This window comes from Stegodyphus dumicola, chromosome 4, assembly GCF_044657685.1.
Source record: "Stegodyphus dumicola isolate Sdum_Otavi_A_Nest chromosome 4, ASM4465768v1".
NCBI lineage: Eukaryota > Metazoa > Arthropoda > Arachnida > Araneae > Eresidae > Stegodyphus > Stegodyphus dumicola.
In genome coordinates, this window is record NC_140771.1 from 107983356 (window position 1) to 108000501 (window position 17146).

At 34.5% G+C, this 17146-nt stretch overlaps 1 protein-coding gene across 1 annotated transcript in view; it reads right to left on the reverse strand.

The window, feature by feature from the left end:
- Positions 1–2502, reverse strand: part of LOC118201722 (guanylate cyclase 32E-like) — a 199784-nt gene extending 197282 nt beyond the window's left edge. Inside the window, exon 1 of the mRNA XM_085815325.1 lies at positions 2195–2502. Coding sequence (XP_085671451.1) covers positions 2195–2387 — 193 coding nt within the window. The 5' untranslated portion in view covers positions 2388–2502. The remainder of the gene's footprint in view (positions 1–2194) is intronic.
- Positions 2503–17146: the final 14644 nt, after the last annotated feature.

Sequence of the window (17146 nt, forward strand, 5' to 3'; positions counted from 1 at the left end):
TCAAGAGATATAATTTACAATCTACTAGCCTTCAGAAGGAAAAATTATACCCTATAGAGAAGCAGAAAATTATGAAAATATTTTTTAAATTTTTAGAATCTAGCTGTAAAAGGGGGCTAACATGCGAGAAAATGCAATATATTTTTAAGAGATCAAACAATAATGAAGCTCGTACACTTTATAAGACTTAATATATATATATATATATTACCATGGAATTTATATCCATAGTTTAGCTTAATATTTTAATAACATTCCTGCTATTAAGGGAAGTCATAGGATCAAGTAAAAAAGTACTAATTTTAATTAATACTTACTTGTACTTTGAAATAGGTATATCGTTTAACTTTATAGTAGAAACTTTGTTAGTCACACTACTACAAATGCGAATCTGTGAAAACGTTTCCTCAAAAAAATGCACTAGTAAGCAAGTAAGAGAATTTTCCCATTTGGCCTATTATTGGACAGATATTAAAAGTATTTGGCATGGATATATGATTAATTAAAAATATATCTGGCAACGGTCGCGGTACATACAAATGATCCTGTGCAACGCTCAGGAGACCAAGAAGGTATAAAACAGAAGATAATAAGATATATGTCGTCTCTCTAACAGTCCTACAGCTGTCACCTCAACGTAACTTTTTATTAAAAATGAAGCAGTTTGTAAGTCCCTGTGGAAATCGATCTCTTTTCTACAGCAACGCTCTTTTCAGGTCCTTTTCAGGAGAAATTCTGAAACAGGACATGCTCGGTCACATAACACAAGATGTCACAGAAATTTCCAGGGTGTCATAGAAATGCCTTCGCCATTTATCATCTTTCTATGTCCTGCCCGATTTCGAGATCTATCAGCGATATTTGCGATGATTTGGGGCAGGCAGGTGGACATCCTAGAAGTTGGATCAAACTAGAGGCGCATTTACGGCAACTGTGGAATACGGTGACGAAGGACACTATATGTCTAGACCGGAGCCACCATCTCTATAGCATAATGCCCTCCTATATCGCATTGTCTATTCACGCTAGAGATAATCCAATAAGTTTCTAGAATCTCCGATCATTTGTAATTTTCCCTGCAATAAATGATCCTTTTGCTTTTATTCTGTAATCATTCACTTTCGTCAACGTTGTACTTACTTATACCAAATTCCGTTCGATTCCTAGCAACTCATTCTTGGTGAGTACATTTTTATGGCAATGGATGTGTGCTATACAGGTTTTGGGTCTGGCCCGTCCGAACGGTTACTTTCTAGTGTTTTTGGAAAGTCATCTACCAGATTAACTCTATATGAGGCTAGAGATGTCGTTTATTAAAATTAACTGAGATCCAATTGTACCAATATAAAGGTGAAATCTTTAAGATCTCGTTTGCAAGAATTGCTGCAGTTCGCTACCAATTCTATATAAAAATGAACCAGTTTTTCAAGGTGCAGCGAACATTGACTTCAAGCACCGACGAAGGGTCGTTCTCTTCACAGAAGAGTCTTGTTTCAGCCTAAACAATGATTCACGAAGTGCCTTCATCTCAAGAAAACCTGGACATCGGAAAATAGAATCAATATGGCAGCGAATGTTTGATGGTTTGGACAGGCAGGGACGGAAGCATAAACCTTCCTTTTTTTGTAAAAGTTATGTCTTTGACAGAGACTGTGGGATTGCTTCGAGATAAATGGAAAAGATATTAGAATCTGTATTTTCGTTTCAGGAATATTGTTGGTTCTCAGTTCATTTTTATGGATGGAAATCCTTGTCTATTTAGAGCTAATCTAATAAATAACTTTCTAGTAATCCCTTACATGCAAAACAAAAATTATTGTTTTTAACATAAATGCGGCCATCGCTCCTCTCTTCGTTACAGAATTTATTTACTCCTAGAAAATAGGGACCTGTGTCTGACTGCTCTTCAAACCGATAGAGTTTTATTTAAAATTTATTCCAAAATAACATAGCTGTTTTACCTACATTCTTCAATGTCGTGTTTCTCTTCAAATATCATGAAGCTAAAACTGTTACTAAAACGGAGATCAAAAGTCAGATGTGCTGTACGATTTTATTTTCAAGAGGTGATATTTTCAAAAAATTTTCTTTGTCTGTAGCCTTTCGAGCTTCAGAAATCGTTATTAATTTGTGACACTTAAAATTTGCTTCGAGCTTCAGACATTGTTATTAATATGTAACATTTATAACTTACTTCGAGCTTCTTGATACGAATCCTGGACGAGAGATTCAAATGGATTCTCTCCGTATCCATGATGGTAAGTGTCTCGCCATGTTCCCATAAACCCGATTTGTATGCCTGAATCATCTAGAACACTAACTATAGTTCTCGATACTTCCTTAAAATTGCCTTCTTGGTTGCTGGAATACAGAAAAGCAATTTTCATCCACCTGAATGTCAACAGCAGAGAAGCGACAGACCTGGAGATATGAGTATCGGATGGACGAGTCCTTGCGAAGGTTGGGAATAACTCTTTGTCCGAAGTATCTGGATGAGAGCAAAACTATAAAACAGAAAATTTCAAGTAGAATGTGAAATATGACTTAAATTATTTTGATAAAGATAATAAATAATATGGATATTTCCTTCTACAATGCACATATTGTCATGCGTTAAAAAGGCAACACAATGATTTCTGACTGATTTTTTCACATCAGAAACTAATTTAAACTTTCTACATTCCTATCCTATCTGAGACAAATGCTTAGTTTGGGTGCTGATTTGCTATGTAAAAGACATACGAACATCTTAAAGTCAATTACAAAATTAAGCAAAATTTTAGTGTTAGGCTAGCATTGGGTTTCCAAAAACCTCAGCCGATTTGAGGCAGCTAACAAAGTTCCTCTTCTTTAAGTATAAAGAAATTCTGCACAGAAGCGAGACCACAAATCAAGCATAAAGTACTGAGCAAACATAATACTATCCAGCTAGAGGCAAAATAGAAATAAAAATGATGTAAGAAACTAAAAGATTCAAATTTAAAAGCTTTGGGAAAGCTAGAATAGAATTAATATCATTCGTCAATGTAGATGAATGTGAGTCTTTGAGGATACACAATTCACCATATAAAGAAACTTTTGGTGGATAATTTGAGTGGAACTGAATCTTAAATATACTAAGAATCAACAATGACTAGCTGTGAAAAGATTACTTAGTTTTTCTTTACTGAAATTGTGTACGTGTTCTTTAATGCAAATATAATTTAGCCAAGGTAAGGAGATAAGATTACATTTCTGCTCACATTTTGAACCACATAAAATATATTACCATTTAGTTAATAATTACTTGCAAATTTATTTAGATATCATCTAACCTACAAAATAGAGGAAAAACAGTGCTTGATATTATATTTTTTAATAATTAGAAATGTTAGTTAAATTTTTATTTTTTCCTTCTGTATCTTTTAAGATCATTTGTTCAGACAAGAAGACGTATGCAGATAATGTCAAGAATGTAACGGATTCTTCTGTTGAGATGGAATTAGTGTAATGGTTTACAATATCAGTTCTTGTTTTTAACTAGGTTGAGATATAACTCTTTGCTGCTGATAATTTAAATTGAAGATCCCAAACTCGAATAAATTCGAAATCGAACAATACAGTTAGAAACTGTATCGAACAATACAGGAAGTAAATTAATTTGTAAAAGACAGGTCCTGTAAACTTTCAAATCCTCCTCAAGGAATTAGAAACTACACTCACGGAAAGTAGTTTCCTTTGGCTTAATGTTAATTGATAAAGAAAAATGTTGATATTGATATTAGATGAAGAGCATCTGAATAACACAAATACCATGAGATTTTAACTAATCCATTTACAAAATCTTTTAATGTAATTCGAAAACATATACAATTTTCTACAAGAAATTTATGTGTTCAAAGGTTCTGAAAGTAATCGCTAGATTCAAGTGGGTTAAAACTAGGCCGCATGAGACAAAAAGTTTTCAACCTGACTAGAGTTTAGATTTACCTTTCTTTTGATTTAATATGAGAGATTCGTAATATTTCTTTTGCTGAGAAAATTGCGCTATTATCATTTATTAACTTTTAACTCAATGTACTTTATTTATTACATTTACTTTTCAATACATTTTTAACTCCATATTATTTATTATATTATGTTTTAAATATAATATCAGTAAGAAACTGGAATATTGTGATAATAGTTATGCATTAAATTTAGAGAAATGCTGCATTATTATAAAAAAGGTAAATTATAAAATAACACATATTTTTATATTTAACAAAAATACATACATAACAACATTTTGAAGGCTTAAACAATAAATATAGCACGAGTTACAAAAGATTATACACTGTGCTCACAAACGTCATTACTGGCCTTTATTTTTGCAACCGTTGGTCTTAAATATATAATTCCTAATACAAATTTTAAATGACTCAAAGATTCTCGTTTCGGCATTTTTAAATTTAAATAAATCAATTTGAGAACAACGAAATGTACATTTTTGAACGTTTAGCCCGTTCCTACATATATATTTAGAAATACATTATACTTAACATTAAAAATAAAACATAAAAGTCTGGTATCCGTATGATAAAAATTAATCGAGATATTCACTATTAAAGTCTAACTTCATATTCAGGAGCCGTACACAAATTGAAGATCGAGATATTTGCATTTGAAAATTACTAAGAATAAAATATCAGCTTCAAAAAAGGTTCCTGCTGTTAAGAAATTTTAATAACGAGCATTTCTATGCTTTCTTGTGAAGAATATTAATCAATAGAAATGTTTTCAAAATGGAGACCTTATTCACAGAATCTTACTAAATTTATGGTCTCGAAAAGCATCGCATGCTTTATCATTTCACATAGCCAACTTGTAATCTCATTTGCTCTAATTAAAAATAATAAAAAAGAATATTTGTAGTTAAATGAATTTATTCTATGATTCTAACACTAGGATTTTAAAAGAAATTTAATAAGAATGTATTTTTAGATTTTGAAAACTTCTATATTATTCATGTAAAATTTCTATAGCTATTTCAAATATACCGGATATGTACCAATCAAATTATAACAAAAAATAAAAAAAATAAGAAAAACTGAACCAATAATAGAACCAAATACAACAAAATTATAAATTAAAGACACTACTAGATTATAAAAGAACATCACTGAAGCGCATTAAAAAAAAAAAAAACACCTCGACTTATTCTAATGTACTATTTACTAACCAACCCCTCTAGATGCCAGTTGAAATCTCTGTCAGTTTGTGTCATATAGAAACTTTTGTGTTTTATTTTTTATAAAGAGTATAACTTTTTTCCATACACTACATTATTACGAATTTTGTATATATGTAAATAGACTTAGTGAATTCTGCGCAAATTGCAGTATCACTTGTATAATGTAACATGAAACACCTCTGAGAGCGAAGCATCGCGGCAAAAATAGAATTACAGGCTAAGTGCATTTAATATTAATAGCGGCGAGATAGCGCCAAGATGGCATATGGCGACAAATTGCTAGTCACCAAACTTAGTGACCATTTGGCGACATTTTGATCGGATACTTGTGTAACTGTAACTGGTCCAATTCCTTCGTAATTTTAACTATATCCTGCCCTATGTAACTATAATTGTGTATGCCTGATAGCAATTTCGAGAAATCCCACCTTGATATTATAGTCACTACGTTTTTATAGAAATCCAGCTTCTGTTTATTTCTTGCCATATCGGAAATTTAAATAGCCTCGTCTACCAATTTTTGGATGATCAAAATCTTAAATTCTGGTGCCCTTCCAAGAAAATTTTCTTCCATGAAATAATTCTGCTGTTGTCTTCTCTGTCATGTCATGTTTAGCCGACCTCATAGCAAATGCTAATTCATTAACGCAGTCATCCCAGGGCTTATGATAGCTTTTTATATCGCAACGTATAACCTGAACTATATTCTTATTTACCTGATAAGCTATATTTAACTACAGATTAGGTACTATTTTTAAATGCTGTAATCGCATAATTCTTGAAATATTTGAATAACGAATTGTTTTTCGTTGTCTGAAATTACTTAAAATGGTGTTCTGTATTTTAGATACTTACTTATAAAAGAATTTGAAACAATTTTTGCGGTTTCTATTTTGAATGAGACTATTTCTATTCACTTAGAAAAATTATCCACAATATTATATAATTTATTATAAATATTTATATTTATTAACTTCACTATATGGGTATGAACCTAATAAGTCTCCTATTAATTTATGGAGTTCTATAAATTTAATTTTAGAAAGTAGCTTTAATGCTATTTAGATACCTGGCCGGGTTTTAATTAGCTTCGTTAACTAACTGGCAAATAACTGACTAATAAACTGTTGTACCGGCGAAAAATAAACAGCCTCACCAACTCACTGCACCGTGTTTCTTAGTCAAAGGTGACTTGGTATTGATGAATCATGAAATTCCTGCAAAATGCTATTTTCATCAGTAGTTTTTGCATAAAATAAGAGATTGTCGATGACTTCATAATTTGCGGCTGTTTTCCTAATTGCCGTAATATCCTGGTGCTCCAAATGGTCAGGATCTTTTAGATAGGCATAAATGTCTTTAAGTTCAGGATCCGTTTGTAACCCAGCAATAATAGTTTCACGTGAATAAAGGTCTTTTTCAGTAAACGTAGAACATTTAGCGTATTCTTCCCCTCACCTAATTTTATTCTTGATAAAGCACCGACCACCTAATTTTCCTTTCCAGGTGTATGTTTAATGATAAGGTTGAACTCTTGAAATTTAGAGTCCTATCTAATCAGTCCTGAAGTTAAATTCTTTCTTGAGTACAAACGACCCAAATCTGAGTGATCCGAATGTATTGTCAAAGAAGCTTTCCCAAAACATTCTGTAAATTTCTGAACTGCTATTAACTGCTGCTGCTTTCTGAATTGCGAAGGTTTGCCGTTCTGTAACCGTGTAATTTCTTTGTGTAGGATTGAGAAATTAACTAAAGTATGCAACTAGTTGACCTTTTTGAATAGAATAGCAGTCACTGCGTAATCGGAGGTAAGATCAGAGTGATTTCCAAGTTTTCATTGTCTTCAGGAAATTTTAATACCGATGCTTGAATTAATGCTTGTTTAAGTTGTTTAAATGCAGACTTTGTTTCAGTCGACTAAGTAGATATGGCTTTTTTCTTTCCTTTAATTTTGACAAGGGGTTCAACTATTTTAGGGAATTTTTGAATAAAAAATCCTATTATATGAACCCATGCCTAAACATTAAAATAACATCTTTGCAGTATTAGGTGGAGTGTAATGTTTCATAGCTATTATTTTTTAAATTTCTGTTTCAATTTCATTTTCGATGTGTTTTAGCCTAAATAACGAAGTTACATGGCCGCAAATTTACATTTAGAGGCATCACTTTTAGACCTGCTTCGTTTAGAAGCGAAAACACTTGGCAAAAACCTTTAATGTGTTCGTCAATCGTCTCACTAGCAAAAATCATATCATTTGAATAAATAAACGGGCTTTTACTTAAGACAGTCCCCGAAATTATCGCTACGTAGCCGATTGAAAGGTGTGGAAGCTACGCGTAAGCCAAACGGCATTCTTAAAAAGACATATAGTCATATACTTTTAGATTGCGAATGATTTCTTCATTTTGAGGAAGGGTACAGACAGAGTATTTAGTAATACTTTAGTTAGAATATTTACTAACATATTTTTCTATAATGAACTGCCAATCGCGAAACTTTGTAATCTGTTCGTTATAGCTTGTTTTTCTTTCTGCATAGAATCACAGAACAAGCGTAACGGCTACTTTTCGGAATTATAATTTTATTTCTTAACATGTTTTGTATTTGAGTTTCCATTATTTGCTTTAACATAACGATATGGCTTTTCTCTTATAGTGGAGGGTTTCCGATGTCGATACTGTGACTCACAATCTGAATATGTCTTGGCTTATTATCACAAAATGTAGAAAATTGATTTACCAATTTCTTGAGTTTCAGTTTGTCTTCTTGATTGATTTCAATCTCCGGGAGACTGTGCTTATTCTTCCTCCACCTTCTTATGTTCAGCTGTAATGTGGCCTCCAGGAAATATATTTTCGCTCACGCCGACTTTAAAAAGTTCATCCCTAAAATTAGTTGCGCTATGAGATTTTTTACAACGAGAAACAATACTTTTTTTTTCATCCATGATTTGAACTTATAATGCAACCTTCCCTAAGTATGTACATTGCTTACCTTGAATGGCAATAACTTTTACTTCCAAAAAACAAACAATCTATACCTTCAAAAGTACGTGCAGATAATGTTTTCCGATAACATTTTGCACAAGCCCCAGTGTGTAATAATGCATCCACAGGTACATCATTCAGCAATGCTTGTATTATTGTCAAAGCCAAATGTTTTACACTTACTGTATTCAACTGAATTGTAGACGGGTTTTTCCTACCGAGTAACTGTCCCCTTTATCTTCAGTACACCAGTTTAGAATTAAAAAAAATTTACTTGTTTCCTTCCCCCTTTTTTTCCCTTTTACCGTTCACTTTGACCGCCACTTGCGGCTGAATCTTTCTGCCTATTTCCAAAAAGCTTATTTCGCTGTCGTCCACCCCTAAAATTTACCCATTTGGTTTTTCTGGTCATATCCCATCATATGTGTAATTTCCGCAATCCGCCTATTTTTAAATTTCACGGCGAATTCAAACAGATACTCGAGTTTTGTTGGGTTTCTTAACTCAAAGAAATCTTGTATTAGAAACAGCAACCAAGCCAAAATGACTTGGATTACTTCTTCGTCACACCTTTTGCCATAAAACAAGTTAAAAATTTGGATTTTCCGCAATATGAACTCAGTCAGTTCTTCGACTTTAAACTTATATTTCCTGAAAAGTTCTGCTTCTAACTTGGCCCTTTCTTTTACAACAGGGAATGCATTTTTAAGTATTTCGAATTTGTAGGTGTCGCTTCCTGGATCATTCAAAACAAATTTGTCAATGCATTTATACCAACTTCAAGCCTCTCCTCTTAAAGCTATCGTGATTTTCTGAACTTCTGGTACCGGAAATAGTACAAAATGCGAATTTAAATAGTGAAGAAAATTAGCTACTGAACTTTTTCAACGAGAGTCACTGCGGATTTCATAGCGGCTCAATAGGAAGTCAGATTAAACGTACGATTTTCTTGAGGCATGGTGCTTATTTTAGTTCGGGTGCCTGTGTAGAGTCTCACTTGTTTTAGTAAATTACACTAAATAAAGATTCTTACGTAGATGAATTGGATTGGATTATTCAATTACGGCAACGCACACGTGGGCTATCTGCCTAAAGGGATGGATGCCTTCGTGGAGGACTTTCTAAGGGAAACTGGCTCGTATACACGTTACACATGGGGAAAACCACAAAAACGCCCATGCAGCCAGCCCGTTCGCGGGATTCGAACCTCGGACCGAACTACCAGTGTTCAGCGTCTTTACCGCTCGGACGCTGGTGGGCCCTTACGTAGATGTAAGAGATGTCTAAATAGACAAACTATGTCTAAATAGACAAACAGAAACACACCAAGGGTGTAAAAGTACCTATTTTAAGAACTAAAAACGTTGAACAGAAGGCACTCTAGGTGCTTACAAATCATTAGTATTTATCGCGTGAACTCAAAAGTAGAATATTAAATTCCTAAATCTTAGTTAGCCAAAGATATTTAAACCAATCATATTATAGAGGTATTTAATTGCGCATGTTGGTTCTTTACCTACACTAGCGTGATAGCATAATCAGCAGTAATAAAGCAACGCCGTAGACAGGAAGGATTATCGTAGAATAGAACTAGTAACGTGGTTTTCAGCAGGCAATCATGCTCTGAATAAAACAATCTGAAACCCTCACTTTAACACACGCAAGCTAAATTTGTATTTCGACATTGTTAACAAAGGAAAGGAAAGAGACGTGACAGTATAGATTCGTAACATAAAATAACTGGTTAATTAATATAAATATCTTACAAAATATTATCTTACACAAACAATACTGCCCTAAAAATGTGCCATCAGGGGCGGACTACCTCCTCTATTCCCCTGTAACTAATCTACTTCTGCAAAAACCGGGAATACAGTTAGAACCAATGCCTAATGAGACGGTATATTGCCCTTTCTTTAGCACTTATGTTCCTGTTGTGTTGCAGATTTAATATGGCATTTTATTAAAATCAGAAGTGTTATTGAAATATTTAAACATGACATATGCAGAAGAAAGATAATGCATAAAATAACTTTATCAGTTAAGAGAAGTGCTAGTTTAAATAAATTAAAAGATCAGCTCAATTAGAAAAAAGGAATTAAAATTTTAAAGAAAAATATTTGAAACAATACTAGGTAAAAATAAATCTTAATAAAATTATTTAATACAACCGCTGATAATTATTACACCTTTTAATCGAGTTAAGGTTAGCTAATTGTAACAAAGGAAAGAAGACATTATCACAGAAGTCCATCTTTGTATTTAATATCTAATTTAAATAAAAGTTCAAAATTATAAAAAGTCATTCAATTTAAATGTAATCAAATTCCAGATTAAGAATTTATTTGGAGCTTTTATCTAAATTATGCATATGCTCAAAATATTAAAAATAAACATTTTATGCTTTTGAACATAAGACAGCTTTTGAAATATATCCCTGTATTTCAGACCAGACAAGAAAACTACAAATCATACGATTTTAAATACTGAAGAGTAATAAAATTAGCCTTTTAAAGAAATCAGAGGTAGGCTATAAAGCGACAACTTTGAATATAGTGCTTTAATTATCTATTGTTACGTATCATAACACATTGCATTTCTATGAAATATTGTAGTTACATCTTTCAAGGTCACCTATAAATCCCTTCAAACCTGAAATTAAAATCGCCATTCTTCGAAATAAATTAAATTATCATCTAAGATATCTGAGAAATGAATCTATTAATTCACATTTTAAAAAAACTTTCTTATTCTTCGCCCACATGACTCGCATATGGACATTGTAATCCTACTAGCTTAATTCTGTATTTTTAGTATGAAATCAGAAATTGTAATATGAGTATATAAAAAGGTTATCATGAAAATTAGTATGAAATAGCACCTAAAGCTCCCCAGCCTCAAAAACGTTTCGAAAATAAACATGTATTCTATTTTCATATTGCATACAATGACCGAGTATAGACGATGAGATGAAACTACGAATATTTTTGTACAGCTCTGCTGACAAAGAATTAACGCCTTTCGAATTAAGCCATCTCTTCTACGCCATCTCTTCTTACGGGATCCTTTCTGGTCTTCAGCAATCAATCTTTTCTCATCCTTCCAGCATCTGGAAGAAATAAGTATCAGTATCTTCTAAATACATTATCATTTACACTTTCTTAACACTGGATACAGTTTTCGTTTTCGATCCTTTTATTTTCCTTAACTGCTTAATTCACATTCATTCAAGTATTCAAACATGAATTTAACTTTACCCTGGTTCTCCACCATGTGTGGTGTCAAAAGTGTTGTATTTGTATTACAACACTTCCCTAACCACAATGATTTCTTAGAATTCAACGACCAAATAGACACACCTTAATCGACATACTTAAACTTGATCAGCTATGTTTAACATTCTTAAAATTCAAGTGTAGGTGGAGAACCCTACAAAACACATTCATTCTAAATTCCCCCTCATTCATCTTTAGACATGCAGGCTTTCGCTCTAAAGCATGATTTTATCTACAGTTTAATACTTAAATTTGAATTCATTTCTTTCAAGTATTTACTTTTAGCATCTAAAATTTTATGCTTCTAGACTAAATTCTACTTTTACATAACTTTCAAGTATTTACGTATATTTACAAAATTCTAAAACATATGATTTTTACAATTTACCATAAAATGAATAAGATAAAAATAAAGTCTTACTTCACGCTTTCTTCGCCAAGCTGGCGGCACTGAAATTTAATTTTTCATTAATACAAGAATACGAAGTTATTTTACTTTCGGCCAAATTTTGGCTTTAACGTAACAGAATTAGTCTTTCGACCAACAGGAACTGCTTGCTCTTAGATTTTATAAAGAAAATAATACTTTTGCCTTAGCTAAATAAAGTAAAAGAAAACTAAGTCTCAACCGAGACAAATTGACTTCCGTCAAAATAGAACTTCGTATTTACGCATAACATTTCGTATTTACGCATAACACAAAAGAAAAATTTTATAGAAGATTTTAACTTATCTTTGAGTTTTCGATGCTTGAAACTCCGACATCCTCTTCTGGCAAATTGATCCCAAGTTATAGAATTCATAGAAGTCAGTCTCCGCTTTTGGGTTTTTCGAGTTTCCTCCATGGTGACTTTTCTTTTTCGCCCTCTGTACGCCGGCCTCTTGGGGTGGTAGTCTTCGGGTTCCTGTCTTTTCCTTTTGGCCCCTGGACGGCTGGTCTTGGCGGCCTCCGATCTGGATTCTTGCTTGAATTTCTTCTGTTGGTGCCAATCTTTTCGTTCCTCTTTCTGTCTTTTTCTTCTCGTGAACGGCGGCCTTGTTTGCTCCTGACTATCTGGCCCTGGAAGTGGTTTCCTCGACGCAGACTTTCTACTGTGGAAAGTTGTATCTGGTCTTTTCCTATTTACCAGAGATTCTTTACGCGGCGGCGTTGATTTCTTGCATTTCTTGAATGCTGGATTCTGACCATTTTCCTTCCTTCTTTTCGGGACCCTAGAATGACTTGTAGTAGGGCTAGGTTCCTCTTCTGTTCTCTGCTTCTTGGGTGGTGGAGCAGGTGGCCTTACTTCTGGACCTTCCACTTCTTTTGCGCTTGAGTCCTGCAAGAAACTTTCAAGGATTTCAAAATCATTTTGATTATAATATTTTTTCACTTGGTTGGGACTTGCTTTACAGATTTCCCCTCTCTCGTTCTTAAGGTACAATAAGACACCCTTGATTTCCTGACTTACATAGGGGCCTTCAAATTTTGGAGCCAACTTTGCAGTGAAATTGTCTGGGGCACTTGATAAAGAAAATTTCCGCTTTAACACTTTATCCCCAACTTTAAAATCTGCTTCACGGCGTTTTCGATCTTAGTACAGTTTCTGTCTATTTCTTGCCGTATCCGAACTTTTAACCGCCTGATCAATGAGTTTCTGTATATCTTTTTGTTTGAATTCTTCCTCTCTTTGTTGCAAAAATAATAATTTATCTAGTGGCGTTATTAACTTCCGTCCTAAAAATAATTCTGCTGAAGTTTTTCCCGTAGTATCATGATTTGCTGTTCTTAAAGCATAGGCTAACTCATTTATGTAGCCATCCCAGCGCTTGTGATATGTGCTAACATAACTTCGAATTATTTTTACGATATTTTTATTAACTCTTTCTGCGATGTTTGCCTGTGGTCTATACGGAACCATTTTGATATGGCGTATGCCAAGTCCAGTGCAAATGTTTTCAAAACTTTGGCTAACGAATTGTTTACCGTTATCGCTAATGACTTTTATCGGTGCACCGTATTTTAAAATGTAACTGTGTAAGAATGCATGTGCGACTGTTTTGGCTGACGCGCGTTTAAGTGGAACAATTTCTGTCCATTTTGAAAAATGATCTACAATTACTAAAAGAAAACGATTTTTATTTAACTCACTCTGGGGGAAAGGACCAAGAAGATCTATGCCTAAAATTTCATTCAGAAATGTAGCGCGAATGCTATTTAAGTACCCGGCCGGGCTGTAATTAATATCATTTATTAATTGACATTGTTTGCAGAACCTGACATACGCAGTTACTATTTTGTATAATTGCGGGAAATATACCGCCTCGCGTACCCTTTTTAAAGTCTTTCTGACCCCTAAATGACCCGCTGTTTTCGCGTCGTGTAATTCCTTCAAAATGCTTAATCGAAACGAGGCTGGGATGACTGGTTTGTATTCGAAATTTCCGTTTGTTGTTTTCGTATAAAATAATAAATTATCTATTATTTCATAGTTTTCTGCTCTATTTCTTATCGCATCGATATCTGTGTGCTCAAAGCTTTCGGGGTCTTTCAAATATGCATAGATATTTTCAAATTCCGGATCAGCTTTCAGTTCAGTGATAATCGTATCTCTAGAATCTAAAATTTTTGAAGTCAACACAGCGCATTTAAGTTCATTTCTCTCATCGTCCAGTTTTATACGAGAAAGTGCGTCAGCTACATTGTTTTCCTTACCCGGTTTATATTTTATTCTGATATTATATTCTTGGAGTTTTAAAGCCCATCTTATTAACCTGGGCGTTAGGTTTTTCCCTGAGTAAAGTCTACCAACAGCCGCATGATCCGAAAAGACTGTTACTGGCGATTTGCCGAAATAAACTCGAAATTTGTGTACAGCCATTAATACGGCTAATGTTTCTCTTTCTGTAGCTGTATAATTCCTTTGTGTCTGATTCAACATTTTACTAAAAAATGCCAGAGGATGGCTATTTTGCATAAGAACCGCACCCACCGCATAGTCTGACGCATCTGCTGCAATTTCCAGGTTTTCGTCCCCCTCCGGGAATTTTAAAACAGGGGCATTGATGAGCGCTTCTTTTAATCTTTCAAAAACTGTATTTCCTTCCGCTGTCCACGTAAATTTACCTCTCTTTCTTTTGATTACTAAGAGTGGTTCAACAAGCGAAATCTTTTATGAAAGTCCGATAGTAAGAACATAACCCAAGGAAAGAAAAAAGTTTCTTGGCGGTGTTGGGAGGTGGGAAACTCTTGATTGCTTTTATTTTTGAATCTTGAGTTTCTATACCATTTTGCGAAATTTTATAACCCAGATATTTAAGCTCTTTAGTCGCGAACTTGCATTTTGATGCGTTAATTGCAAGACCGGCCACTTTTAATAATTTAAAAACTTCTTCTAAATCTTTAATCCTAGGACAGGCTTTAGAACAATGTCCATAGCTCTCTGGAATGTTGACGGGACCCCACACAACCCAAAGGGCATGCGTAAAAATGCATAAGTGCCCGATTTTGTGATAAACGCGGCTTTATGTATGTCTTCGGGTCTCATAGCTATTTGATAGTAGCCAGACGTTAAGTCCAACGTAGTCATGTATCTCGTAGACTTAATCTTTCTAATAATTTCCTCTATAACCGGCAAAGGGTAAACTGGGAACTTAGCAACACTATTAAGCTTTCTGTAATCGATAGCAAACCTCCAAGCCCTTTTATCCGAAGAAAGGAAATCATTCTTTTTCCTACATTGTACGACTGGACTCGCGTACTCACTATTTATGGGCGTTATTATCTGGTTCTTCAATTATTTGTTCTTTCTATTTATCATACCGGTAATGTTTAGTCCTACAGGGTTTGTCGGCAGTTAATTGTATATCATGCGTAACAATTTGACAATTACCAGGCCGTTCAGAAAACAAGTTCGAAAAAGTACTCACCACCTGCTGGATGGCTTCGCTTTCATGGTCATTCAAATGGCTAAGGTCCACTTGCGGTTGTTTCACTGGTTCCACCACCCTCCAATCCATTTCCAGCATAATCGAATTTTCCTGAAAATTCAGTTTGGCCTTCGCGGCCTTTAAAAATCCATGCCTAAAATGACTGGACTCTGCAAATTTTTGACAAAAAAAATTCATAATCTGAGGCTTTCATTTTTACCTGTATTTGTAATGATAATTTCCCAATGCCTTGACAGGTTTTTTCCTGCGCCGCTATAATTTCTGTGTTTTTATTTTTAAATAAAATCGTAACCTATTAAACTTCTTCTTAAAAAATGTATCACTCATAAAATTACCTTCTGCCCCTGTATCGATGAGGGCTTCTACTGGTACATCGCCAACCAGGACTTGTATAATCGGTAATTGTGAGTTCTTTACCACGACCGTATTTAGGTATCTTCTTGAGGGTTTTTTCGAAACTTCCGGGGTCTGGGACCTCGCTTTTATAGGCCCCTCTACTCGCTTAAAGCTTTCCTTTCAACTTCTGTCTTCTGGGTACGCGGACTTGTTGTTTTCAAATTTCCTTTTTGGGCCTTGACCTTCGAGCTTCGCTGAGTTGGCTTGATAGCTTTTTCCCCCATGAGAGCGATTTGTGTTTTCGGTCTGTTGATTTGAGGACTGTCTGCGGTGACTTTGAGAATATGATGCCCCTCTAGCTTTTTCCGCTATTCTGCGGTTTTGGAACTTGACCGCCAACTCGAAGAGTTCCTGCAAGGTGCTTGGGTTTCCGATTTCGAAGTAATCTTGGACAGCAGGTAGTAATCTTGGTAAGATTATTTTTATAATCATTGCGTCGGGTTTCTTCCCATACAGCATATTTATCAGCTTAACTTTTCGCAGAATGAAGTCCGTCAAATCTTCTATATTACGTTGATAAAAACTATACAGTTCGGCTACTAACTTTGCTCGGTCTTTCACTATGGGGAAGGCCTTTAATAATGATATTTTGAAATTTTCAAATGTATATGTTTGGCCTCCGAATTCCCCTAATTAAAATTTCCCTATATTCTTCCACCATAGTGAGGCCTGTCCTCTTAATGCAGACGTGACAATGGCAACTTTTTGTCTTTCAGGAACAGGGTAAAGCTGGAAATGATTTTCGAGGCCTTCTAAGAATATCGCCACCGAATTTTTTCCGTCGAAATTGACGTTTGGCTTGATTGATGCTTTCATCTTCTGGACCAGTTATCCAAATCCTTCTAATTGGTCCGCCATTTCTTGTTGTTGGAGTTGTACAGGAGTTTCCATCCAGTTTTCGGCCATTTCAGTTCGTAAAGTGTTAGGGCGCCAATGTGATGTTGGGAGGCCCCCAACTTGTAAGCAATAGTAGTAGTGACTGACTGCTATGAGCTGGAAATTACACAGACTCTTAAGAAGGGTTTAACTCCCTTTTTATTTCCCTTTAGAAATCACAGTTGCGTTTGCTTGACGCTCACAAACTACGCCGACTCGGCGGTTAAACAAAAATAGAAAAGTACAACTAAAAATAAATGACAGGATGGCATAACTAACGAAGTCACTATCTACGAGGCTCTATAATTGTAACTATCTTAACCGCGTTCTAAGATACAGCTGAGATTCAGCAAACTTTCTGATTAAGAATTTGAAAGATTCAACGAACTGTCGAAATAGGCACACAGGCCGAAACGCGCGGTTCTTAAACTTTCTACCAAACAACCTTTACGCTCGTGATTCAAGAA